The sequence below is a fragment of the Myotis myotis genome, unplaced genomic scaffold (assembly GCF_014108235.1).
Source record: "Myotis myotis isolate mMyoMyo1 unplaced genomic scaffold, mMyoMyo1.p scaffold_m19_p_8, whole genome shotgun sequence".
NCBI classification, from domain to species: Eukaryota; Metazoa; Chordata; class Mammalia; order Chiroptera; family Vespertilionidae; genus Myotis; species Myotis myotis.
The window spans coordinates 56,649,544-56,673,880 of NW_023416390.1; the positions used below are offsets into that span (position 1 = coordinate 56,649,544).

The window sequence follows — 24,337 nt, forward strand, 5'->3', positions numbered from 1 at the left end:
TCCAGAAATACTCAGTCACCAAGAGCCTCTTTCATGACAGCAATTGGGTGTGACTGGCTTTCCAGATGTCCCTGCAAACTTCAAATTGGGCAATACGACAAAGGTAATTTGGGCAAGCCTTTGGCAGTTTCCACTGGGTACCTACTCTACCTACATGTAGGGTAAATCACAGACATAAATATCTGTTTGGTTAATTATAAATGTAATTGATGGTTACTGATTGCTCAAGCTCAAAGTCTTAAATGTTTTGCATCTATTAGATATTTAATAAATGCTTGTTGGCTGAAGTGATTTGTGAATAGTTTGTGCAAGGATTTTACTCTCTTAAATTATAGGCACAGGTGGGGCACCAATATTCCAGGAGAGAGTGAAGAAGAGGAGCAATTATAGATGGCAAGGCTGGCAGGTATGGCTAGGGGAGGGGAGCAGAATCTGTAGCAAGGACATCTGAGGTTGCCTCCCACACATCCCCCACTGGGGACTGAGCCCACATCCGGGACATATGCTCTGACCCAAAATCACACCATGACCTCCTGGTTCATAGGTTGACACTGGCCAGCCATGCTATCACTAATTTTTCGAGGAATCACATAATGAGGGAATGCATCATTTTACGTTCCCACCAGAAATGCACAAGGGTTCCCATTTCTCCATGTCCTCTATAACAGTCTTTTATTGATGCATCTTAAAAAATGTGACATGGGTTAGTATAGCCACTGGCATAGCAACAGCAGTGATGCCATTTTGATTGCACGTTTGTCTTACACAGATTTTGTAATTTTTCTCTTTGAGTGCAGATATTTGAACTGTGATATCTGTACGTAACATGGGATATCCCCTGTAACACGGCTGATCTTGTTTTGGGTGGCGTGTACCATCTTCTCTTGGTGATATCTACGAATGGCAGCCAGACGTAACAGTCCTGCTCCCAGAGAAAGGAGCATCTTCACGCAGGGGTCAGAGTTCCTAACCTCTCTCTGCAGAGATGTTATTTTCCACTTCGCTGCAGACTGTTTGCAGCTCACCTTGGATCTAAACAACATAAACCACCCACAAAGCCCTTCTGATACCGGAACCTGGCCCAGAAATTTGCTGATGTTAAACAAATATGTATCCAAAAATGAAATAATAATAGCATAGAGGGTGAGGACACCGTAGAGGGTTAGTGGTGGGGGTAGCAGGACTTGCGCTCTGATGGAGATGGTAGAGGAGGGAGGAGATGGGAGGCTTCTTGGGCTCCCTCCCTGACAGTCTGCCCCCTCCACGGCTTGCCCGTGGGGTCCTTGCGCAGAGCAGCTGGCAGTGGCACAGGACGCAAGGGAACTACCTTTCCTGTTTGGCTGCCTATCACTGATGCTGCCATGTTTCCTGATATTTAAAGAGCATCAAAAATGTAATAGGGAGTATACTGTTTTCCAAATTAACTTCTATGTTTTTTCAATTTTACTTAATTTCTTAATTAAATTCCCCAAATGGGACTTCATTATCTCTGCCCTTGTGAAGTGGTTTCTGAGCCAGTTAGTCCTCAGTCGTTTGATTTTTTCTGAGGAGGCTCTTGGGATTAATGCTCGTGATGGCCTTGCCCCAGGCTGGCAGCCAGGGCACCTCAACCAGTCAGAATCTAGCTCTCACTAAGGGAGAACAGCCCAGAAGACACATCACTTGCCTTCAGCACAGGGACAAGCCAGCTTTAGACGTGACCATTGCCCTGGTTATGAATTTCACGCTAACTTCGATGGGGTGTGATAATTCTGGGTTAGTCTGGGTTAGTGTCAAGTTCCCTGTGAACTTGTAAGTAATCCAGTGCTTGATCTTGTTTCACAAGAGTCTTTGTAGCCAGTGACTCTCATATTTACCACTGAGTTAACTCCCTTCTCCTACACACATTCTCAGGGCAAGTTCTTACCTGACCCTGGAGGGATTGCAGGGAGAAGGAGGGAGGGAGGCATGGAGGGAGGGAGGAAGGTAAGGAAGCAGGGAGGGAAGCTGAAAGAGAGGGACCTTAGACAGAAGGCCGCCTTCTGGTTTAGTCAGTCATCAGAAACTTGTACTGACTTGATTAAGAGCATCTGTTTGAAACCACGATGTTCAGCGATGCAGGTTCACACACAGGCCTTGGAAATCTATTAAATAATGTGCTACCCTCCTGATTGATTAACATGTTCAATGCTTTTTGGAGAAAGTTTTATTTGAAAATTAACAAGTGTTGAGATTTTTAAACATACACACACAAAATATATGAAAGGGCAAAGAGTAAAAATTCCCTGCCCCGCTTCCTCATCCCAGCTTCCCAGTGTTGGGTGGGATCCTTTCAGTTATATGCTAACAAGAGAAAAATTCTGAGGTGTCCTAAATTCAATCACAGAAGGCTGGAGGGTGGGAGAGAGAAGGGAAGTTAATCAGGTAATAGCATGGCTTAAACCAACAAGAGGCTGCGCACATTCACTGCGTACATTCCTGAATGTTGTGGAAATTTTGAATCAATGGCAGCTATCTCATCTGGTTATCTAGAAGGGCGAGCCTGCCCCCAGACGCTACCACATCCTGCTCATGCGTGAACATTTCACAGTTGCCTACAACCAATCCAGAAGCATCAAGTATTTCTTCCTGATGAACTATTCACCTGCACCTCAACGTTCCCTGCTTCACCTTTTCCTGATCCCCTTACCTATAGCCAGAGCCAATTCTTCCAACACAACTTACATCTTTCTTCTCCAAACTCACTCTACTAAGGAGCCCCGTGCACCCCCAGAGGGCAGACAGTCCTCTTCGTCTGGCCCTGCTGCAAATCCCAGGACCCGCTCCTCTTCCTGCGACCATATGTGTCAATCAACCCTTTCTTTTAGGACAACTTTTGGCTTCAAAGGTTTTTGTTTTACACACACAGCACACACACACATACACACACACACACACACACACACACACACACACTCACACACTTTACAAAACCTCAAATAGGCCATATTATAGTACTGCTCTACAGTATGCTTCTGTCACTTATAGTAGAAATATCTTCCTATGTTAATTCTTCTTCTTCTTTTTTTTTTTTTTTAAAGAAAAGTGGTAACAAGAAAAGTAATCTGCTTTCTGATAGGTTCATGAACCTCAGCTGCACCAGAGCACGTGGCTGAGCTTCAATGGTACAACGGCCCTGGAGGTTGGCTCCCTGGCCACTGCTGCCTGCCCCCTCTGCTCCTGTGTGTGCCCACCACAAGGACCGTGGCGTCTTACCAGGTGCCCGTGGAGCAGCAGGCAGGGACTCCTGGCAAGGGAGAGCGCGCATGTGGCCAGTTTGGCAGGAAAATGTAAGACTGGAAGGCCTCCTGGCTCCATGTTTACCCTGGGGTTGGCGGACGTACTTCCAGCGTTGTCAGGTTCAGCGGATGCTGATGCTGTTTCTCCCTCTGCAGAGTCCAACATCAGCTGCCAGCCAAACCTCCACCGCCTGTAGTGTGTGTGTCCCAGGCATGCCACGGGGTCAGACTGCTGGAGTCTTGGTTGCTTTATCCCCACCTTTGTCTAATTGCAGTGCAAAGGCATTTTGCCGCTGTTGGTTTGGGGGCATGAGGGTGTGCGGGGCAAGGGGGCGTACTCTTGTTCTATGTAATGATTAGAAAGGAACTGGAGTATGACACGCTCCTTCGAAGAATCATAATTTGAACGATTTCTGGCATTTCTAAAGTGAGTTCCCGCAACTAACACTCTCTGAAGTGCATCTCTGTGACCATGGCTTCTGGGCCCTCCTTTCTTTTGCTCGACTTCTTTTTTGAGCTCTGCTGTCTGCTGGGCCTACAGTCCACGCTGGTTCCAGGCCCTTCCCATCTAACTGCTCAAAGTGAGGCCAGTATCTTTACCTGAAAACCTGCATCCATTTCTGATTTCCGCCCATCTGGTCACGTTGGAGCGAAACCGCTAAGTCATTCTTAATTCTTGCCTCTCTCATTGTTCGATTAGTTCTATTGATTCGGGCTCAATCATGTCTTTCAAAATTTTTCCCCTTTTCTCTATCGCCTCCATCAAGACTGTCACTGTCTCTCGAGTCAATAAATATTTATTAAATACGACCACGTACCAGAGACACTTCTGCCATCCGAGGCATCCCATTCAGCCTCCGGAGGCATCTCACTAAATGACAAATCTGCTCATAATTCTTCTTGGCTCACAAACCCACATTAGCTCCTGGCTGCCTGAAGATCCAACCCATCTCCTTGGCTGGACAAGCTCCTCTCTATCTTCTTGTTCTCTCCTCTCACTACCCCCTCATCCAGCCCCTCTGTAGACAAGTCCCAATGCACCCACCAGGCCACAGATGTTGTATTTCATAGATCCCTGTTTTTGCACATGCTAATCCTCCAGCTTGGAACACCATTCCCCATATCAAACTCCTGGGAAATCCCTACCTCTTAGGATTCTGCTCAAATGCTAGCTCATTTGTGAATTCTTCACATGGAGCTCAGAGGTCCATGGCAGCACTTAGCATCTTTATTGCATGATTTGCTCACATCTTTGACTCTCCACTCGTCCCAGCTCCCAGGCTGTCAGCAACTTGAAGGCAGGGACTGTGCCTTCTTCAGTGTCTCTGGCCCTCAACTTGATGCCTGGTACATGATACAAAAATATGTAGGTACTAGACTGATCAAACTCTGAACTGAATATAGCCTTATAGCAAATAGGGTTTGTGAGAAGACCATACTGATACCTGAAAATATTGGCCACATGTGTCTGAAACCCATCTCAAACTAGTGCAAGCACGAATTGGCTTATGGAACTGGTAAATCCAAGGGTGCAGCTGGATTTGGTGGGGAGGGGGGGCAAGGGGGTTGCCAAACCATGCTGTCAGGTCTCTCTTTCTCATTGGTCATCTCTGGTTTTCTTTGCAGGTTAGTCTTATTTTTTTACAGCTGGAACCTGGCAGCTGTAAACTTATGTTCTTACAGTTAATGAAGAGAGAGACCTTCTCTCTATTAGCATCCATTTATTAAATCTCAAGGGAGTCTACTTGGACCTGGTTGGTCATATGCTTTTACAGATCACAGGGGACAGGCGGATGGAGTAGCATGACTGACTAGGCCTGGATCATGGGTTCACCCCACAGACAGGTGGTTGATGTGGATAACTAGCCCTGTGAAAACTACATAGGGTAGACCAGTTCTCCAACAGAAAGGGTAGAGTTGGACAGACAAAAGCACCAGATGTCTACTCAGTTACATCTAATTTGTTTGTCTGTTAGCTCTCAGTAGAGCTGAGGTTCTTGAGAGACCCATTTCACTCTAACAAAAGCATCACTGAGTTTTAAGGCAGTAGGTATTCCTAAGCAGTGCTTCTCACACTACAATGTACACATAAATGGACCTGTTCAAATGGAGGTTTTCACTCAGTCGGCCTGGGGTGAAACCCGGGATTCTGCATTTCTTATAAGCTTTCTAGAGGCCCAGTGCATGAAATTTGTGCAGGAGGAGGGGGGGTCCCCTCAGCCCAGCCTGCACCCTCTCCAATCCAGGACCCCTCGGGGGTTGTCCGAGTGCCAGTTTAGGCCTGATCCCTGGGATACTTGGACATCCCTCTCACAATCTGGGACCGCTGGCTCCTAACTGCTCACCTGCCTGCCTGCCTGGTCACCCCTGCCGGTCTGGTTGCCCCCAACTGTCCCCCTCTGCTGGCCTGGTTGCCCCTCACTGCCCCCCCCTGCTGGCCTGGTCACCCCAACTGCCCCCCCTGCCCCCCCCTGCTGGCCTGGTCACCCCCAACTGCTCCCCCCCCCCGCCAACCTGGTTGCCCCCCGCAGCCTGCTGTTTGGTCATCTGTCTGATTGTTTCTGTCATGATGGCCCCTGGCTTTTTATATATTAGGATATTCTCTGCTTGGACTACCATACAATACCAAGGACTGAGTGCCTTAAACAACAGAAATTCATTTTCCTAGAGCTCTGGAGGCTGGAAGTCTAAGATCAAAGTTGGTGAGAGCTCTCTTCCTGGCTTGCAGATGGCTGCCTTCTCACTGTGACCTCATAGGACCTTTCTTCTGTGCACATGTGAAGAGAGTGAGTGAGCGAGCCCAGGTATCTCTTCCTCTTCTTATAAGGACACCAGTCCTATTAAATTAGAGTCCTGCTCTCATGACCTCATTTAACCTGAATTATCTCCTTAAAGACTTTATCTCCAAATATGGTCATATTGGGGGTTAGGCCTTCAACATATGGACTTTTGCAGAGACACAATTCCCTCCATAATGAAACTTAAATATGAACCTGTGCACGGCAGTGCACCTGCCTCAGCAGTGCTGAATACGTCAGTCTGAGGAGGGCCAAACACTTCAAGGCAGCAAGAACCAGTGGAGTGGGAAGCCCACACTCTGGGGATTCAGAAGGACCCAACATGGCGTGGTTGATTCCCTTAAATTCTCGGGGTTTGCTCACTGAGTAGGTCTTCAGTAAATAATAAGACCAAACGTGTATCTACTCTGATTAGTAGTTGTTCAGTTATTTTCAAATTGGTTTGGATGTTTTATAAGAGCCTTTCTTCAATTTTGAGAAAGTGTGATTGTATAATGTTCTCTAGGTATCCCTCTAGCTCCAGCCCTGCGAGGGAGAAGTCTACACAGGAAGAAGGGCCCGTGCCCACGGTTCTCAGTCTCAGATGCCAGGCTGTATATTTATCATGATGCTTAAATGGCAGCAAAAGGAGTAGGGGCAGAAGAGAAGATGCAAAACCATTACATTGCTCCAGGGGACCAGTTACCCTGCTCAGTGAATTGTTCCAGACTTTTTAACGGTCCGAATTGTGTGCCCTGAAACATCCTATGTTGAAGCCCTGACCCACAGTACCTCAGAAAGTGGAGAAAGATCTATCAAGATTCAGATGAAAGTGATTAAGTTAAAACGAAGCTGTTGGAATGAACTCTAATCTGATAGGTCCAGTGCCCCCACCAGGAGTGGCCGAGGCCCAGGGATGCACCTGCACAGAGGAAAGAATGCGAGGGCACAGAGAGAAGGCAGCCCGCTGTCTGCAGGCCCAGAGACCTCAGGAGAAGCCAACCGGCTGGCACTTTGATCTTGGACTTTGGCCTCCAGAACCATGTGTGCTGAAGCCACTGAGTCTGTGGTATTTTATTATGGCAGCCTGAGCAGACTAACACAAGACCAAAACAGCCAGATTCCACTGCATTTAGTCAGTATTAATTTGTCCTTCAAATTTTAATTCACTCCACTCGGCTCTTCTGGCACTGAGGCTAAACGTGAATAATAAGACACAGTTTTTGTCCTCACCTGGTGGTGGAGACAGACCCCTGAAGGGCCAGAGCAGCACAGGAGGGTCTGGAGGTGAGAGAGGCTGGCACACCTGGGAAGCTCCGAGTCCAGAGGCCAGTCCTGCCATGTGGACAAGGAAGGGTGGGGGGAATGACTCATGAGGAGCCTGGGAAGGAGGTCGTCAGAGCCGGATCACACCGGGCCTTAGAGACCAAGTTGAATAGTGATGGCGTTTAAGCAGAGAGAATAGAAGGATCACAGGGGAGAAAAAGGATTTGAGGATACATTGAGGGGACAGAGAGTAAGGCACATATGCAATAGCCATTCCTTCTAGGTGCCCACTTTAGTCACTGTAGGGAATGGGATTCTTTAAAGTAGGGGGTGGACTGGCATTACAGTCGTTAGGGTGGAATGAGAGGCACACTGCACTGAGCTGGGCCTTCTCCTTCCTCTAACATGTGCCTGATAAGAGCAGGTTCTGGGGAGTGTTTTCTACATACGTCCTCCCCATAAACAGACACATGCACATGCACACGCACACAGACACACACACACACAGCTGCTTGAGCAAAGCTGTCATTACTGAAAACCTGCTCAGTTGGTTGTGCACAAACCTCATTGAGCAGAACTTGCTCGACCAGTTCTGCAGAGAGAAACCTGCACACGCCTCAACATTCCCAGCCACCTAAGCAGGTGGGAAGCCTACAGTGCTACCTAGACATCTCCCTCCTGCTGACCATGCCCTTAGACACCCCCTCCGGAGCCCTCCTGTCCACCCCTCCTGCTGCTGCTTTCCTCCAGATCCTCACATCGCCCCTCGCCTGTCTCCGCCCTTGTTGAGAACAGACCTCAGCCAAGTTGGCAGTGCACAATTTTCCAGCTGTTTTTGTTAGACACGAGTGACAATCATTTTGTGGGATGAAAGTTTTAGCTTTTGCCCCACAACCTCCCTTCTGGTTGTAATGCACGGGTCCTTAAGCTGGGATCTGTGAAATACATCTTTATTTTATGTTTCCACTGGAAACAGCATTTCTTTCTATCAGGAACAGAGGCAACAGCCACCATAGTGTTAGCAGCTCCCGTGACTTTTCAGCAGAAGTCATGGGTATTTTTATATCACGTTACGCTTGTTGCAGATATCTCAGAAGCTTGTTTACACAGAATATCATTTATCACTGCAGCACGTTTATTAGAACCACCACTAGGTCATGTCATTTCACAGTTTGTTAGTGAAGAAACCCTTGGTGTCTATGGCAGTATAGAGTTGAGAACCTCAACCTTGGAGTATAACATAAAGGTCTGAGGTTTTCCAGCAAAGATGACTCCAGTCCTGCTGTATGGAGTAGAAATCTAGATCCGTGACTGGTCATCTGTCCAAGTGATGGTAAGAGACAGACCGAGACTGACAGTTTCTGAGAAAATCTTCGTCCTGGTCCCATGAGGCCTGGTCTGCCCTGTGTAGTGTTGGAAACTCCCCCTGGTTGGGCCTGCTCCTGCCCTCACTTGGTCATCTGTCTAAATACTGGCATTGCCTGCAACAGGACACACAGACTTAATAAAAACATATCTATGACCTATTTGCCGTCTAATTCTCTACTCCTTGGAAGAGCCCTCTCCAACCATAACTCCAGCAGACCCCCACCCAGCATGTGAGACTACGCCCAGCAGCCCAGACACTCCGCCACATTGTGCTCTGTGCTGCTTTCCTCTTACACACGCTGCTCTGACACAAAAGTCCTCCCCCAGCCCGTCTGTCAAGAGGCTGCTGTCCCCCTGTTCCCAGCGACCTCTTGGCTCAAGCTTTACTTAAAAAACATGACTGAAGTGAAATTCACATAGCGTAAAGTTAACCCTTAAAAAGTAAACAATCTCATGGTATCTATGACAGTCACAATGTTATATAGCTATCTAGTTCCAAAATACTTCCGTCATCTATATATATAAAAGGCTAAGCGACCAGCCAGTAGGTATGACATGCACTGACCACCAGGGGGCAGACGCTCAACACAGGAGCTGCTGAGCAACAGCAAATTGTAGAGTGGCCTCTTGCACTCCAGGACCCCTCAGGGGATGCCCGACTGCTGGTTTTGGCCTAATCCCCACAGGCCAGGCCAAGGGACCCCCCCGACCCCCCCCAACCCCCCCCCCGCCGGAGGGACCCCGCTCACTCTGCAGACACTCTTCGAGCCCCGGTGCTGCCCCAGGTGCGGCCGGCTGGGGGAGGGACCACAGGAGGTTGGCTCCAGGGTGTGTCCAGCCCTCTCATCCAGTCCCGCCCCCACTGACCACCTTCTAATTAATTTCCTTTCAATGTGCAGGAATCTGTGCACGTGGCCTCTAGTTTCAAAATAAAGCCTCACACTCCTTAAGCACTGAGTCCCCATTCAATCCTCTCCCCAGCCCCTGAGAACCACCAATCTGCATTCTGTCCCTAAGGATGTGCACACACTGGGTATTTCATAGAAATGGAACCATACAATATGTAACCATTTGTTTCTAGCTTCTCCCAATAACCACAATGTTTTCTAGGTTTATTAGAGTTGTAGTATGTATCAGTACTTCAGTCTCTCTGATGGCTGAATAGATATGCCACAGTTGGTTTATCTCTTCATCTGCTGATGGAGAGTTGTGCTTTTCCACCCTTTGCCTCTGTGAGTAGTGCTGCTATGAGCATGTGTGTACAAAAATTTGAGTACATGTTTTCAGTGATCTCAGATAAATATCGAAGAATGTATTTGTTGGGTGATATGATAATTCTGTGCTCAACTTTTTGAGTAACTGCCAAACTGTTTTCCGTAACAGCTGAACAATTTTACAATCAAACCATCCATGCACAAGCATTCCGCCTTCTCCATATCCTTGCTAACACTCATTATTTAAAGCTTTACTTTTTGGGGGGCGGGGGTAGCTTTTCTATTTATTTTGTGATTACGAAGAGAAACATAGTTTGGTTCTTTCATCCAGATTTGTCAATCAAGCATGGAAAATATATAAGGTACAGTGATTTTGGTAAGTGGGAAGTCTGATTTAATTAATCCAACTAATTAAAAAGGTTTTAATACTGTCTTTTCAGTTATTTCACTTACTACGATTTATGCTGAAGCTTTACTTCTTAAACCCATCAATTACTCTCTCCCTTTTGTGTGCACCCCAGATTCTCCATACCCATACTAATCCATCCCTGCAGCATCACTCTTATCACACTGTACTGTAGTTCTGCGTTCACTTGTCTCTCTTCATTGTTAGCCTTAGCAGGTTGGGCTTGCTTGTGGGCAGGGATCCTCTGGGCGCCACATAAATGGGCAAATGAGTGAGAAGGGCTCATGGGCTCCCTCTTGTGGTGAGTAGGAATAAGCCTGCATGCCCTGTTACCTTCCCTGGTCCGAATACCAGCATCACACCCTTTATTGCAGTGGTTCTCAACCTTCCTAATGCTGCGACCCTTTAATACAGTTCCTCATGTTGTGGCGACCCCCAATTTCATTGTTACAAATTGAACATAATTAAAGCATGGTGATTAATCACAAAAACAATATGCAATTATATATGTGTTTTCCGATGGTCTTAGGCGACCCCTGTGAAAGGGTTGTTCGACCCCCAAAGGGGTCGCGACCCACAGGTTGAGAACCGCTGCTTTATTGACTTCATAGGGATGAAACAGAAGACAAATGAGACACCAGATGGGCAAGCTTGTTGAGCTCCTTGGAGAAAAAAAGGTTGTGTCAATCCAAGTCTTTCTTTCATTGGAGAAACAAAGCAAATGCCTCTAAATCGTCCTTGCTTTATCACTCATGCCTGCACAGGTCAGCAGGGAGGAGAGAAATGCAATTTGGAAGCATCTGAATGAGTCATCAGGCAACATGGAAGACTTCAGGGGAAACCGATTCCCTTGGCTGTGTCTCACTGCAAACATGAAGCAGCATGTGAACGCTCCCTCCTGCGGCCCGCAGCAGAGCACCTGTCCACTCCCCGTTTACCAAACGGTGCCACGCGGGTGCGAGGCCCTGGGGAGGCAAAGATAAATAACACCTGGCCCTGCTCTCAAGCGAGGATGTGTAAGGTGATGCACACTAACAAGCCACACTCCTGGATATTCTGGAGGAGAGACATCTCAACGGGAAGAAGTAAGAAAACCGTTCGCAGGCACACACGGAAGATATTGGAAGAGCAGTTATGTGCGCTTTATTTCAGTTTTATTCGGTCAGTCGGGTCCCATCCTCAAAGAGCTAGATATTTATCAGGTGTGTCAGCAGTTTTAGGGCTGTTATAACCCTGATTTTTCTAGTACTAATAGAAAGGCCGCAGACTAGGGAGAGAAAGGGATCTGACTATCAATTGAAATCATTTCACCATAAACAACAACAACAATAAAAATGGGCTTTCTGTAGGAGAAGGCACGTAGGAGATGAGAAAAGTGTGGGGCTTGCAATTAAAGACCTGGGTTCGAGTCCTGGATCTGCAACTCGTTTGTCATGTTCCTGGACCTCAGCTTGCTCATCCCAGCCTGTCTTCCCCCACCCCACCCTCCTTGGGAAATTTAACTAAATCTGGAGGAATCTCAGCAGCTTATTACCTGGTTTAAAGATTACAGGCTTTGTTCCTGAGCCCAAATCTCACATTCTTTGCTTCTGAGTTGGCATGGACCATTATCAAGGTATCTTATTGTTATCACTATGTGAGTTTTATCATTCAGGCTAGGTTGGTTGTTGTGTCTAAAAACCCAAGCCAAAGATGTACTTTAACTGAGTTTACCTGTTTAACTTTACCAGCGAGGGTTCCCCTCCTCCAGGAGATCTGGTTAAACCTGGATAATTATGGTCCAATCGCTTCCCGGGATACCTGTGAGTTCTTGGGGCTTACTTCCTGTACTTCCCTAGGTCACCACCCCCCCTCCTGTGCTCACGTGCTACTTTCACTTTTGCACCAACTCAGACGATCCCCTCACACATTGGTGGGCAGCAGAGACTCACCTGAAGGCTTGCTGGGGGCTGTGGTGGGCAGGCACTGGGAGAACTCACACACTGTGGCTTCCCTCATCTGGCTTTCTCACTTTCTCCTTCAGCCCGTTCATTTTCCCCTTCTCAGGCTGCAGTAAAAAACAACTTCTCCCCCAGGTCCAGCCAGAACCGGCAACATTTCCCCATCAGAAATAGCCTGGTAAGTGGATTTCCTCTAGCTCAGCATCCTTGCTCCAGGAACCCATCCAAGTCCATGTAAGCCGTGGGGCCAATGCCAGGAGTGTCAATAAAACCTGCCAGGATCTGTGGACAGCTTGGATGTCCATTTTAACCTGCACTTGGCATTTTAAGTAAGATTCTAAAGTAAGTGGCTTTCCAGCATTAAAGTTTATTATTTAAGTGTTCTGAGGCATCCTGTCTTTCTGTCTCCCACACTGCTGGCTGATTTTCTCAGAAGTGGCCATCTGGCTGGGACTTCCTACAGATGACCACTAGAGGGCACATGGTTTCCAGCCCACAAGGCCCTCTCCTCAGCCAATGCCTGGCATTTTGCTGCAGAAAGGACACTTTCGGTCTGTTTGTTTGTTTTCCCTTGGAAACAGGAGGAAAGCACTTGAAATTCCCTGGATGCGGCTAAGGCATTTTCTACTGCATTCATCTGTGAAATGCTGGCTGCAAGAAGCAGGCTTCTGGCGGGTGGAGGAAAGACTGTGCTCTCTGTTCTTGTCACTCATTCCCCCCAAGGGGAGGAGAGAAAGGCTGCAGAAAGCTGAACGAATGAGGCTTGTTGTTTCTGAGATTGCTAGGAGAATATACTTGTAGGCTACATGTGTCTACGCAAGCCTCCTGGTAGAGTGAAAATAATGTGTTTTGGAATTAGATGTGTGGGATGCACTTCCCACACCCAGGCTTCCTGCCAACACAGCAGACCAGTGTGGGCTGCTGGCAGCCCTGGAGAAACTGCAGCATTACTGTGCTGGGAGGCAGGCGAGGCACTGGGGAGACCAAGTGGCCTGGGAGTGTCCCTTGAAAGCCCCTTGGGCCTGGCTCTCCGAGGAGGGGTGACGTATCCTACTCCAGAGGGGAAGACGGAGAGAGTGATGGGACTGAGAAGTTAATGAGAGTCAATCAACACGAGTATGGTCAAAAGTTAGGAGTGACCAGGATAAGATCAAAATTAGAATGCTTAACTTCTACCAGTACACTAACTGGTGAGAATTCAATGGTAAGTGGAAATGGCGGGGGGGGGGGGGGAATTTAAAAAATTTGTACTGTAAGTGAAAAGTCTCAACTAAGATGCAGAACTAAGTCCTCATAATACAGAAAATATTTCCCAGCTCTAGCACTTATTAACTCTGTGACTTGGGGCAGGATGCATAATTTCTCTGAGCTTCAGTTTCCTAATATGGGTAAACTGTGGTGATGTTTGCTGTGAAGATTAAATAATGTAATGTACATGAAAGTTTCCTCTCCTTCTTGGCTCTGGGTAGATCGTCAACTTTCTAGTTTTCTTCTCTCTTCTCACCTTTAGCATGTTTAGCTTATGAACACTTATTCATTCAAGAATATTTACTGAGTGGCTGCATCAGTTAGGTTTCTTTCAGCTACAATCAGCAGGAAATGCCACCTAAATGGCAAGTAAACAATAAGGAAAAGGCATTATCTCATTTTAAGAAGGCCATTGGTGGGGCAGTTCTAGGGCAGGTTAATGTAGAGCAAGCAAGTCAAACTCAGGGCCCACAGGCCGCATGCCTCTTTTATCTGGCCTGTGTTAGTCTTTGAGTTTGACATGCTTGATGTAGAGGATGAGCAGAATTACCAAGAACTCTGATCTACCCGCACTTTGGCTCTGCCATCCTCGGCAGGTTCACGTGGACCTGGTGCCACTCACGGCTGCAGAGACGGGTGCCATGCCACTCACCTCCAGGCGGGCCTGCACTTTTCCTCTCACACGAGTGCTTAGAATTTTCCTAGAAATATTTCCCAGACATTGTCCCAGCCAAATCCTCCCTCATGTCTTATGGACCAGAAGTGGGTCGCACTGCCCATCCCTAGATCAGTTCCTGGTAGGATGAATGGGTTTCCATGTGTACAACAGAGCAATCATGATTTCACCCTAAGATGCCCCTTAGTCTTCTAGAGTTGCTGATATTGGAACAAAATTAGGCTCAGTTAGATGAAGAAATGCTATTGTTAGGCAATAAAGAGTTTTCCAGGCACTGAAGCTGGTGTTAGGCACACAGTATTTAATAAGTCAGATCCCATTGCTAGGAAACAACTGTCATTAACAATGTAGCGTGTGAGTGTTATGCAGGGAACTGGAGGGCAGGAACCCATATTGGTGGTCAGGGAAGACTTCTTGGAGGAGGTGCTCTTTGACTGAGACCTGAGGGGATAAAGTGGGAGTTTCTAGATGATGGGCTGTATAGTAGGAGAGCATGCATGAAGCCCCGGGAACAAGAGTGATTGTGACATATTCAGGTAGCTGAAAAGTTCAGCAGAGGTAGGGAGACGGGGATACAGGAGGGCTAGTGGTCAGCAGGGACTCTTCATGAAGGCCTTGGAAACCACGTGGGGGAGTTGCCATTCTATTAGGACAGCAATGCATCAGGTATATTAAAGCAATGTTCTCTAAAATGTGGAAGTGAAATCAGTCCAGTGATCCATAACCAGCAAATAGAAATAAAATAATAATAAATTCTTCAATGAAAATTACCATATTCAAGGCACTGTTCTGAGAGTTTTATGCATCCTCTATTAACACACTGATCCTCCGAGGTTGGGACTATTGTTATCTTCATTTTGCAGATGAAGAAACTAAAGCCGTAGCCACGGTCACTGTTATGAGTTGAATTCTGTCCCCTCAAAACAGACACTAACCCTCTAAGGCACTAATTCTCTGTACCTCAGAAGGCATCTTTATTTGAAAGTAGGATAGTTGCAGATGCCATTAGTTGAGACAAGGTCATACTGGAGTAGAGCGGGCCCCTAATCCAATATGACTGCTATGCTCTGAAAAGATGGCCACCTGCAGACAGGAACACGGAGCACAGAGAGAACACCATGAGATGGAGGCAGAGATCAGAGCAATGCACCCACAAGCCAAGGACACCACAGACTGCTCGCTGTCACCAGAAGCTAGCAGAGGGGCATGGAGCAGAAGCTTCCACACAATCCTCAGAGGATCCAACTTTGCCAGCACCTTGATTTTGGATGTCTAGCCCCCAGAACTGTAATAGAATAAATTGCTGTTGTTTTAAGCTACCGAGTTTGTGGTGCTTTGTTATAGCAGCCAGAGCAAACTAATACAGCCACCCAGCTAGCAAGTGGGGAACTGAGATTGAAACTCAGCGCCTGGCTACATTGTCATACTCTCAACCACTGTACGTTCCTCAATAGAAAAGAGAATGTGTGTAAGTAGTCAAGGAGATGGTTTCACTGATGTGTATGTATGTAGGTGTGTGTCTGTGTGCTGGGTCATGATGTAAGATGTATTTCACTAAATGTTGAAAGCCACTACTCAAAGGGGTTTGAATAGAGTAATAAGATCAATTTGCATTTTAGAAGGAACAAAGTCTTATGTCAAGATTTCAGGAGTAGAAGTCAAGAAGGGTAAGCTCTCTTTTATGAGCAAGTTCACAGGCCTCATCCCTGGCAGGGTGTGAGGATAGGATTGCTGTTGGGTAGCTACTGATGGGCAGGAGTATCACCAAATGGCAGGTCCAGGGGGTAATTTGTGGTGCAGTGTGAACACCTGTACGGCTGCTCTTGGTGGTCCGAGGACTGGATTAGAGATGTTCTTTGAGGAAGAAGTGTAGGTGGTCGGGGGAGCAGCTCTACCAGTCCCCCTTCCCAAGAATGTGCTTCAAATATATATTTTTTTACAAATCCTTAAAGTTAACATGTTGACATTCTAGGTATAAAGTCTACAATGAACAGGCATCACAGGCAGCCTGTGAGACCCGGGCATTGGAATGCAGGCTGCCCCAGTAGCTTGGCTCCCCCACCTCCACCCAAGTGCTACTCCACAGACTCCGCCTGCGGTGCTCACTGCTGACCCTCCGCGCTCCAATACAAACCCCACAGGGGCTTACTGAGTGTTAGTTGAATGGGTATTGAAGCAAATATAGAGAGAAACATAAAGGAAGGTTAGTCACACGGTGGTCGTTTATGTCCTTGTTCCCCCGCCTGCCCCCATTACCCACTGTAGCACCTGCCCCCTCCCCACTGGCCTCTAGCTACACATCTCCTCGCATGGCATGCCCCTCCCACCTCCAACACCACAATCCCATGTCTGCCTCTCCTGTCCAGCACTCGACCAGAAAAGAGAACGCTGGCGGCAAGGTGCGTGGCCTCTGCTGGATCCTACCCCTCCCGACAAGGAGCCGAACACTATTAACAACTGCGAGTTAGTTGCCGAGGAGCCTGCGGCATTTGTGGGTGCCCGAGCCCTGCTCCACGGCAAGGGACTGTAGCAGTGAGCACAAATCCTTGTCTGCCAAGCCCACAGCGCCGTCTCAGGGTGCCCGGCGAAATTAAATGTGGTCTAGACTGATGGGGAGTCCAAGAGGGATTTATGGCCCAATATAAAGAAGTGGAAATTTAGTTCTCATTCAAACCACTCCTCGCCACCATTATCCCTCCCCCCCAGGGATCAGGATTAATTCCGGCTTTTGCATTAGGAAGTTAACTGGATCCCAGGCAGCCCCTGCCTCGCCAGGCTCTGAGCACCCAGATCTCACTGCTTCTTGGTAGGAGCTCTGGGGGGAGGGGCTTGTGGCTCACAGATGCATCACAACGAGCCAGCTGTCACCCGGGCTTTGTTCTGGAAATGACTATTCCTGACCAGTGAGGGTGACAACTCTCCCAGTTTGCTTGGAACGTGCCCAGTTCTAGCACTGAAAGTCCTGTGTCCAAGGGATCCTCTCAGTCCTGGGCACACGGGCAGGCGTCACTAGGTGTGCCGCACTCGAGTAAGGCCAGGAGCTTGTGCCTGGCTGTTGGCACAGCCAGACTGGCCCAAGCAACTGCTCCAGGGGCCTCTCAAAATCAGGATTGTCTTTCCTCTTTGGCAAACCATGTTTAATTCTTATTTCAATGCAGTGGGAAGGCGAGACACCCAGAGACAGCGAGTAGCCACAACGGTTTCCCTTTTCTTCAGATGGGCGGTAAGCCAAATCCAGACTGCCCGCATGCGAATTCCACCCGGCACCGAACTGCAAGTTACTCAACTCTTTGTGCCTCGGTTTCCTCATCTAGACATGGGATAAGGAAACTATCTGTCTTGTGGGGTCTTTGTAAGGATTAGAAGAGGGAATATATATAATAGTCCTTCAACTGTAACTAGGGGGAGTAGGTGCTCAGAAAATGGATTATTATCGTCACATCTCCCTCTGCAGAAATGGGGTCCTTCCTTTTCCCAGAGCCAGCGTTGCCTTCTTGGCTGGGGGGGGGGGGGGGGCAGTGGGGGCATCCCACGGCTGTCCACAGGTGAGCATGACTAGGAGACAGCACCCATGGGAAGGTGTGATCTCTCCCCCCACCCCCTTTTAACCTCTTATGTTAAATAAAACACAAACACAAACAATAGCATAAAACAAATGTATAGGTCCATGAAACGACAGTAAAAACTCTTATAATCAGCATCTTTGTGGAAAGGTAGAATTTTGCCAGCCATCTGAGGAGTCCCCCACTGCCTTGTCCAGACTCTACCCTCAGCCCTCTCCCCTGCTAAGAGTATCCTAATTTTTATTGTATCAAGAAATGATCCTTTTCTTTTTTTGGTTTTATCTTCAGGGCAAAAAAAAAAAAAAAAAAAAAAAAAAAAGGCATTGTGTGCTATCCAACACAGAAGGGCCTGGGTTTCCTCTTATTAATTGGGGGGAATAAAAAAGCAAAGAAGCGCCCTGACCCATTTTGCTCAGTGGTTAGAGCGCCGGCCCTTGTACAGAAGGGTCTCAGGTTTGATTCCAGTCAAGGGCACGTTCCTGGGCTGCAGGTTCAATCCCGTGCGGGAGGCAACCAATTGATATGTCTCTCTCACATTGATGTCTCAATGTCTCTCTCTCTCTCTCTCTCAATCAATCAATCAATGGAACAAATATTCTCAAGTGAGAATTCACAAAAACAAACAAAGAAGCATGGTTTCTGAAAGAAATGGTTCAAGTAGGAATGCAAACTTTACCTTCCTCTTTCTGACTACGCATCATAGCTCCTGCAAGGGGCATCTAGGTCTCCGTGTATGTTGCTTAAAGAAAATAGACAGCAGTCACAGTCCATTAAAATCTCATCTGCTTCCTATAAAATGAAAAAGTCATTACTGGCCGAGTCAGGGGGTCTCCGGCTCACGTGGAGTTCCTCCCCTCACAGCCCTGCAGCTTGCAAAGGGCAGAGCCACCTCTATTTTCCTACCAGGGCAGTGCTGCTACATGAAACCATGCTTCTCCCCAAGCAGGCGTTAGGATAAAACATCCTAACGCCATCGTGAATGGTGCTGAGATGAACACAGGGCCTGGAGGTGTGGTGCTGGTATCAATTGCTAGATTTACTGGTAGGATGGGAGAGGCTGGGAGGGTGTGGACGAGGTCACCGGGACAGAGGACTTGAGTCAGACAGGGAGGGAACATGCTTCCCGGGGGAATGGGGTGTGGAAGGGAAACAGGCTTGACGGAGGAAATTATTCAGTGATGGGACAGGCAGCTGGAAATTAAGACCAGGAAACACAATTTGGAATATGGCTTGGAGATCTGTTAGGCTCAGTTTCATCCTCATAGAATGGAAAACCCAAATGAAAGTGGTTTGAGTACAATAAAGGCTAATTTACTTATGCAGTCCATAGTGGGTACGCTGGTTCCATGATTGGTGGGGACTTCTATCTCCCTGCCTTGCCCTCCTTAGTAAGTGATGCCCATCCCCAAGGACAGCATGGTTTTAGCCAGGAGGAAGCAGGAAAAGGTCAACAAAGTTTGTCCTGCAGCAGAGTAGACTTTTAAGTAGCGTTTCCAGAAGATACAGCCAACAATGTCTGCTTATGTCTCATTGAATGTGCCAGGCTGGAAGGGATGCTGGGAGATACTTCCTGGAATCAAAGATTCTTCTGGGAAGGTAGCTAGAGAGAATGAATGGGAAGGTGAGGCAACTAGCAATCTTTCCCAAATATGAGGAGGCAGTAAATCCTCATGGTTCAGCATGGAACCTCTATATTACTTGGGTTAACACCTGGGGTCTGGGCTCTATCACCTTACTAGCTGTAGAATCAACAAGACACCTAACATTGCTAAGACATGGTTTCCTCACCTGTAAAAAGAAGAAAATGATCATATCTCTCTCACAGGTTTTCTTTTGTGTGTGAGAGTCAGATGAAAAACATTGCTCTAGACTGCTCAGGGCAGTGGTTGGCACACAGAAAGCTCTCCAAAGTGGCAGCTGGTACAATGACTCTGATGTAAGAGGCTACAAAAGCAACATTGGACAACCTTTATGTTTACACTAGTAGCCCGGTGCACAAAATTCATGCATGGGGGGAGGGTGTCCCATTCAAATAAACCCCATTCAAATGAACGTGTCATACAAAAAGCGTGACGGAGGTGTCTCCCGGTCTGTGTTGATGGCTCCTCGTAAGTGTGGTACCCATAGGGCTAGAGGATTGGCAGTGTCTGCCTTCCATGGGAAGGAGTGTGGCCAGTGTGAGGGACGCCCCCGTGAACCTGAGGGTGTTCAGGTTTTCCCCGATCCCAGTGCTGTCGGATGGCATGGGAAGCTCTGCCGCTGGACCATCTGCCTCCAGACGCGTCTGTTCTCACTCCAGGACCCTCCTGCTCTTCTCCTTCAGGCTTTAGACCATTCTGCCTGGATCTCCAACTCCCTGCACCTCCCTATTCCTACCGGTTGGTGGTTCTGCCCTCTCCTTGGGCCTGGGGACACTAGCCTCACTCAAGTGTGAGTGAGAAATGTCATATGCTCTAGCCTCCCTGTGGGAAGTCAGTGCGCATAACATGATGCCCACAGCAGAGAGGCTCTAAGAAGTCCTGCAGAGAAATGTGAGCACTATTTAACTCAATATTTCCCACTTATTCACTCCAAGTCCTTGGCCTAGAGGCCAGCTTTCGGAGCCCAGGTCCTGCCTGCACTTGTTACACCTGCTGTAATTCCCAGTCAAGCATGCTTTTATAAAAAAATTCTCCTATTGAGTCTCTCTTTCCAGCCAAGGAGGTATCGCAGGCTTGAAGCCCACTTACAGCTCTGAGATGGTCACCACTTTTTGAAATTACGTGATGCCTCCCTTCCCGGTGCCACTTATTAACTCCTTCCCTCTTTGCGTTCTCCGGGAAGAGAAACGAGATGGTGTCTATGAAGAGTGCTTTCTACACCATTAAATGCTCATGAATGTTAGTTGTTACTATTAGGCTGGCTCACTCCAGTGCTCCGATCCCCATTCTCCCCGGGAAGCGGCATTTTCAGAATTGCAGTTTCATAATATGAAAATAACTGAAACTACACACACAGCGATAGCCATTTCTACAAGAGGGTCCTTTCTGTTAGGTCGGTGAAACACTGACTGTGACGTGCACACCCAGCTCTCCGTAGGCTGGGCAAAGAACGGGGTGTAGGCACCACTCCTTCGAATCCTCAGCTTGTCCCCAGACACAAGAAACCATCCCACCAACACAGCCCGACGCTCAGGGCTGCCTCGTGCCTGTCTAGTCTCCCAGGTCAGATTCTCTAGCTACCCCCAGACTCTGCGGTGGCAAGAACCCTGGAATCATCCGATTTCACAGTGACAGCCTTTTCGGGATCCCTGGGCCAGGAAATCCCAGCCAAGCCCTTGATTCGCCAGGGCCCCCAGAACAATGAGCCACCCTTGTTTGTTTGGAGAGATCTGAGCGGTGGCTCCTCCTTTCCTCAACACCGCAGCAGGGTTCAGAGGCTCGCCCAGTCCGGCCCAGCCCAGCCCAGCCCAGTCCAGCCCAGCCCAGTCGGAGAGCACAGCCAGGGCTGGCGGTGGCTCAAGGGCAAGGTTCAGGTTCATGTTGCTGACTTCTTTCCCAACTCCACTCCAGAGTAAACAGAAAAGAAATCCGGGCCTCTAAAACCTAAGTAAATCCGCCACAACTAAAAATATTTGGCTAAGTCAGACGCAAAAGGGCAAAAATTGGATGATTCCACCACCCAGAATAGTCAAATTCAGAGAGACAGAAAACGGAATAGAGGTTACCAGGGCTGGGGAAGGGAAAGATGGGGTGTTACTATGTAACAGGCACGGAGTTTTTGTTGAGAATTACAAAAAAGCTCTGTAAATGGATAGTGGTGATGGTCGCACAGCTTTGGGCCTATACTTTATGCCACTGAACTATACACTTAAAAGTGGATAAAGTGGCAAATTTTGTTATGTATATTTTACCACAATAAAACTAAACAAGCAGCAATGACCCCAATAGAATATTTGGTGTCGGTTCCCCTAAGGTGGTATCCACACCTGGGGACACCCACCGAGTTGTGTGGTGCAGATGTGACCACAGGAGGGTGGGTATGGTGGACTGGATCTTCAGTTCCGGCCACTGGGCCCACACAGAAAACCAGCCAGAGTGCAGCTCAGGTAGCCCATGGCCCCAGAGCTCCTGTAGGTTTGGGACATAAGCAGGAAGCCCCACCTCATCTTTTGGAAGCATCTTTCTTCAGTCTTAAGACAACCTGAGAAATTCTTTTCCTTTGACTGCAAGGGGCTGGGAAGAGTTAAAAAAAAACACTTCCGGGTTGGGCAGCCTTCCTCAGGCGGAAGACTCCGTGCCAGAGGGCTTGGGATCACAGAGAGCCAACTTCAAGGAGATCGAAACAGAATGGGGTCCACTCAGCAAAGGCAGATTTTTTGCAAGTCTCTTGTTTGACGTGAAAAAATGAGGGAGGGAAAGATTGAGACGACAGGTTGGGGCTGGACCTGAGGCTGCATTTAAGACAGTGGCCTCCAGGTGGCACACACAGCATAATAAATGCCCTGAGAAGAGGCGATTTCATCTGCAAATTGAGCTTCATGGCTCATTCAGGAGCAGGGGAGCCTTTATAAATAAGCTACCCCACCTCCGCTGAAATACAAGCCCCAAATCCCAACTCTCTGGGTCCAATTTAAAGATGGCAGAGCTTTGATCATCTTGATGACAACAGGGGGAAGACATGTCATCCACCGAAGGACCATGGGCCTGTCGGGAGAGAGCGGTGACACGTGCCCATGGAGATGCTCAGATCCGAGAAGACCACGATTACTCCTGAGAGAGTGTCAGCCGTGGCGTTTGGTTTCCTGACCACAATGGTAGACGGGATGATTCTCTCAGCTGTCAAGCGAGAATGTATTCAGTCTGCTCAGCTCCTGGAGTGGGCTTTTCCCTCCCCTTTCCAAGCCTGTATCATCTCAGCACGTGCCCAAGTGAGCAGGGGACTGCCGGGGTCCAACCCCAGCAGGTCCAGGGGTCCCCAAAGGTGTGGACGGAGTCGGCGAAGAAGGAATGACATGGATACAGCGTTCAGTTGATCAGCAGCCTAGCCAGGATCTCTAGCCAGGATCTCCAGCCAAGTTCTGGTCTAGATCTCCAGCGAAGTTCTGGTTAGGATCTCCAGCCAGGTTCTGTGTCCATGTTCTCTTGCTAGGTTCTCCAGCCAGGTTCTGTCCAGGTTCTCCAGCCAGGTTCAGTCACCAGGTTCTAGTCAGGTTCTCTTGCCAATTTCTGTAGTCAGGTTCAGTCCAGGATCTTTTGCCATGTTCTCTCGCTAGGTTCTGTCTCTAGGTTCTAAGGCCAGTTTTTGTCCAGGAACTTTTGCCATGTTCTCTCCAGTGAAGTTCTTCTGTCTCTAGAGAACGTTCTGTGTAGGTTCTGTGCCTAGGTTCCGTCTCTCTTGGTTCCGTATTCTAAGTTCTGTGTCTTGCTGTCTTATTACATCTGTATTTATACCAGTTGATTCAATCCTATCAATCTCTATTACAAAGGTTAGGGCGTTTCTTATCTCCATTCCAGGGAGTAAAGATTATGTAGCTTAAGCATGATTGTTCATAGTTAAAGTGATTAATTACCCACCTGGCACTTAGTTAAGAGGTTTTATTCCCTCCCTAGCTTCAGGGGAAAATCCCTACCTGGGGAAACAACCTTTCTCAGAGACCTTGGTTAAAACACATAGTGCCAAGAAGGTGAGCAAACATATTAAGAACAGTATGCCATATATGCCAGGTCCCTTGAAACAGCAAGCATGGACCGGCTCCCGGCAGGGGACCAGGACGCAGTGACAGCCTTTTCGGGATCCATGGACTTGGAAGGCAAAGGCAGGAGCAGGAAGATGAGGAGGGGGCCATCCTTATCTACACAAACAATGACCAGGCACACATGCCCACCCAGGCAGGGACAGTCTTGATGATGACCTGGATAATGAAGCAAGGCCTGCTGCAGAGAATGCAGCGAGCGGCACTGCACTCTCGGTGCCAGGGGTTAATTTCATTTTGCTCCAGGATACCACGCAGCTGCGATGGGTCCATGATTTAACCTTCGCTGAACAGGACCATTCATGACTTTGTGCAAACTGCAATCCCCTGGTCAAGCAGTCTTAGGCATTTATGGGGGACCCTCCAAGCACCCACACCTGACTCGAGGCTATGGCAAGATATGGAGGAAGGAGAAACTTCTGTGTCAGCCTCCAGGAAGCTATAGTCTAGGGCTGCATGATGGTAGCCTCTAGTCACGTGTGGCTATTTAAAATAAATTCAAAGTAACTAAAATTAAAAACTCAACTCCTAAGGCATTTCAATTGCTCAGTAATCACATGGGGTCAGTAACCACCATATTGCACAGCACAAAAAACATTCCTGTCATTGCAAAGAGTTCTATTGGACAATACAGGGGCATTTTGGACACCTATGGGGACAAAGGTGCGAGTTAACTGGGAGAAAATTAATGGGAGGAAATAAAGGGCTCAGACACATTGTGTCTCTCAGCCAATAAACAGTCTTACGATGAACTACCCCAGAGTTTAGAAGCGTCTGGAGCATGGTCTGAGCACTAATGCACTAAATGATCGTGTTAGGGGAGTGCTGGTGGGGTGCTGGTTTAGTTGTTTGCATAGCATTTCAACTAGTTTAGGAGCATGCTCTCTA

The 24,337-nt window shown here is 47.9% G+C and overlaps 1 protein-coding gene across 1 annotated transcript in view; it reads right to left on the bottom strand.

Annotated features, from left to right (window-relative positions):
• DAPL1 (death associated protein like 1) overlaps nucleotides 1–18,711 on the bottom strand; it is a 65,441-nt gene extending 46,730 nt beyond the window's left edge. The window contains exons 1-2 of the mRNA XM_036320573.1: nucleotides 18,619–18,711; nucleotides 18,392–18,504 (exon numbers count right to left, since the gene is read on the bottom strand). Of these exons, the coding sequence (XP_036176466.1) occupies nucleotides 18,392–18,434 (43 nt within the window). The 5' untranslated portion in view covers nucleotides 18,435–18,504; nucleotides 18,619–18,711. The remainder of the gene's footprint in view (nucleotides 1–18,391; nucleotides 18,505–18,618) is intronic.
• Between the last annotated feature and the right edge of the window lie 5,626 nt (nucleotides 18,712–24,337).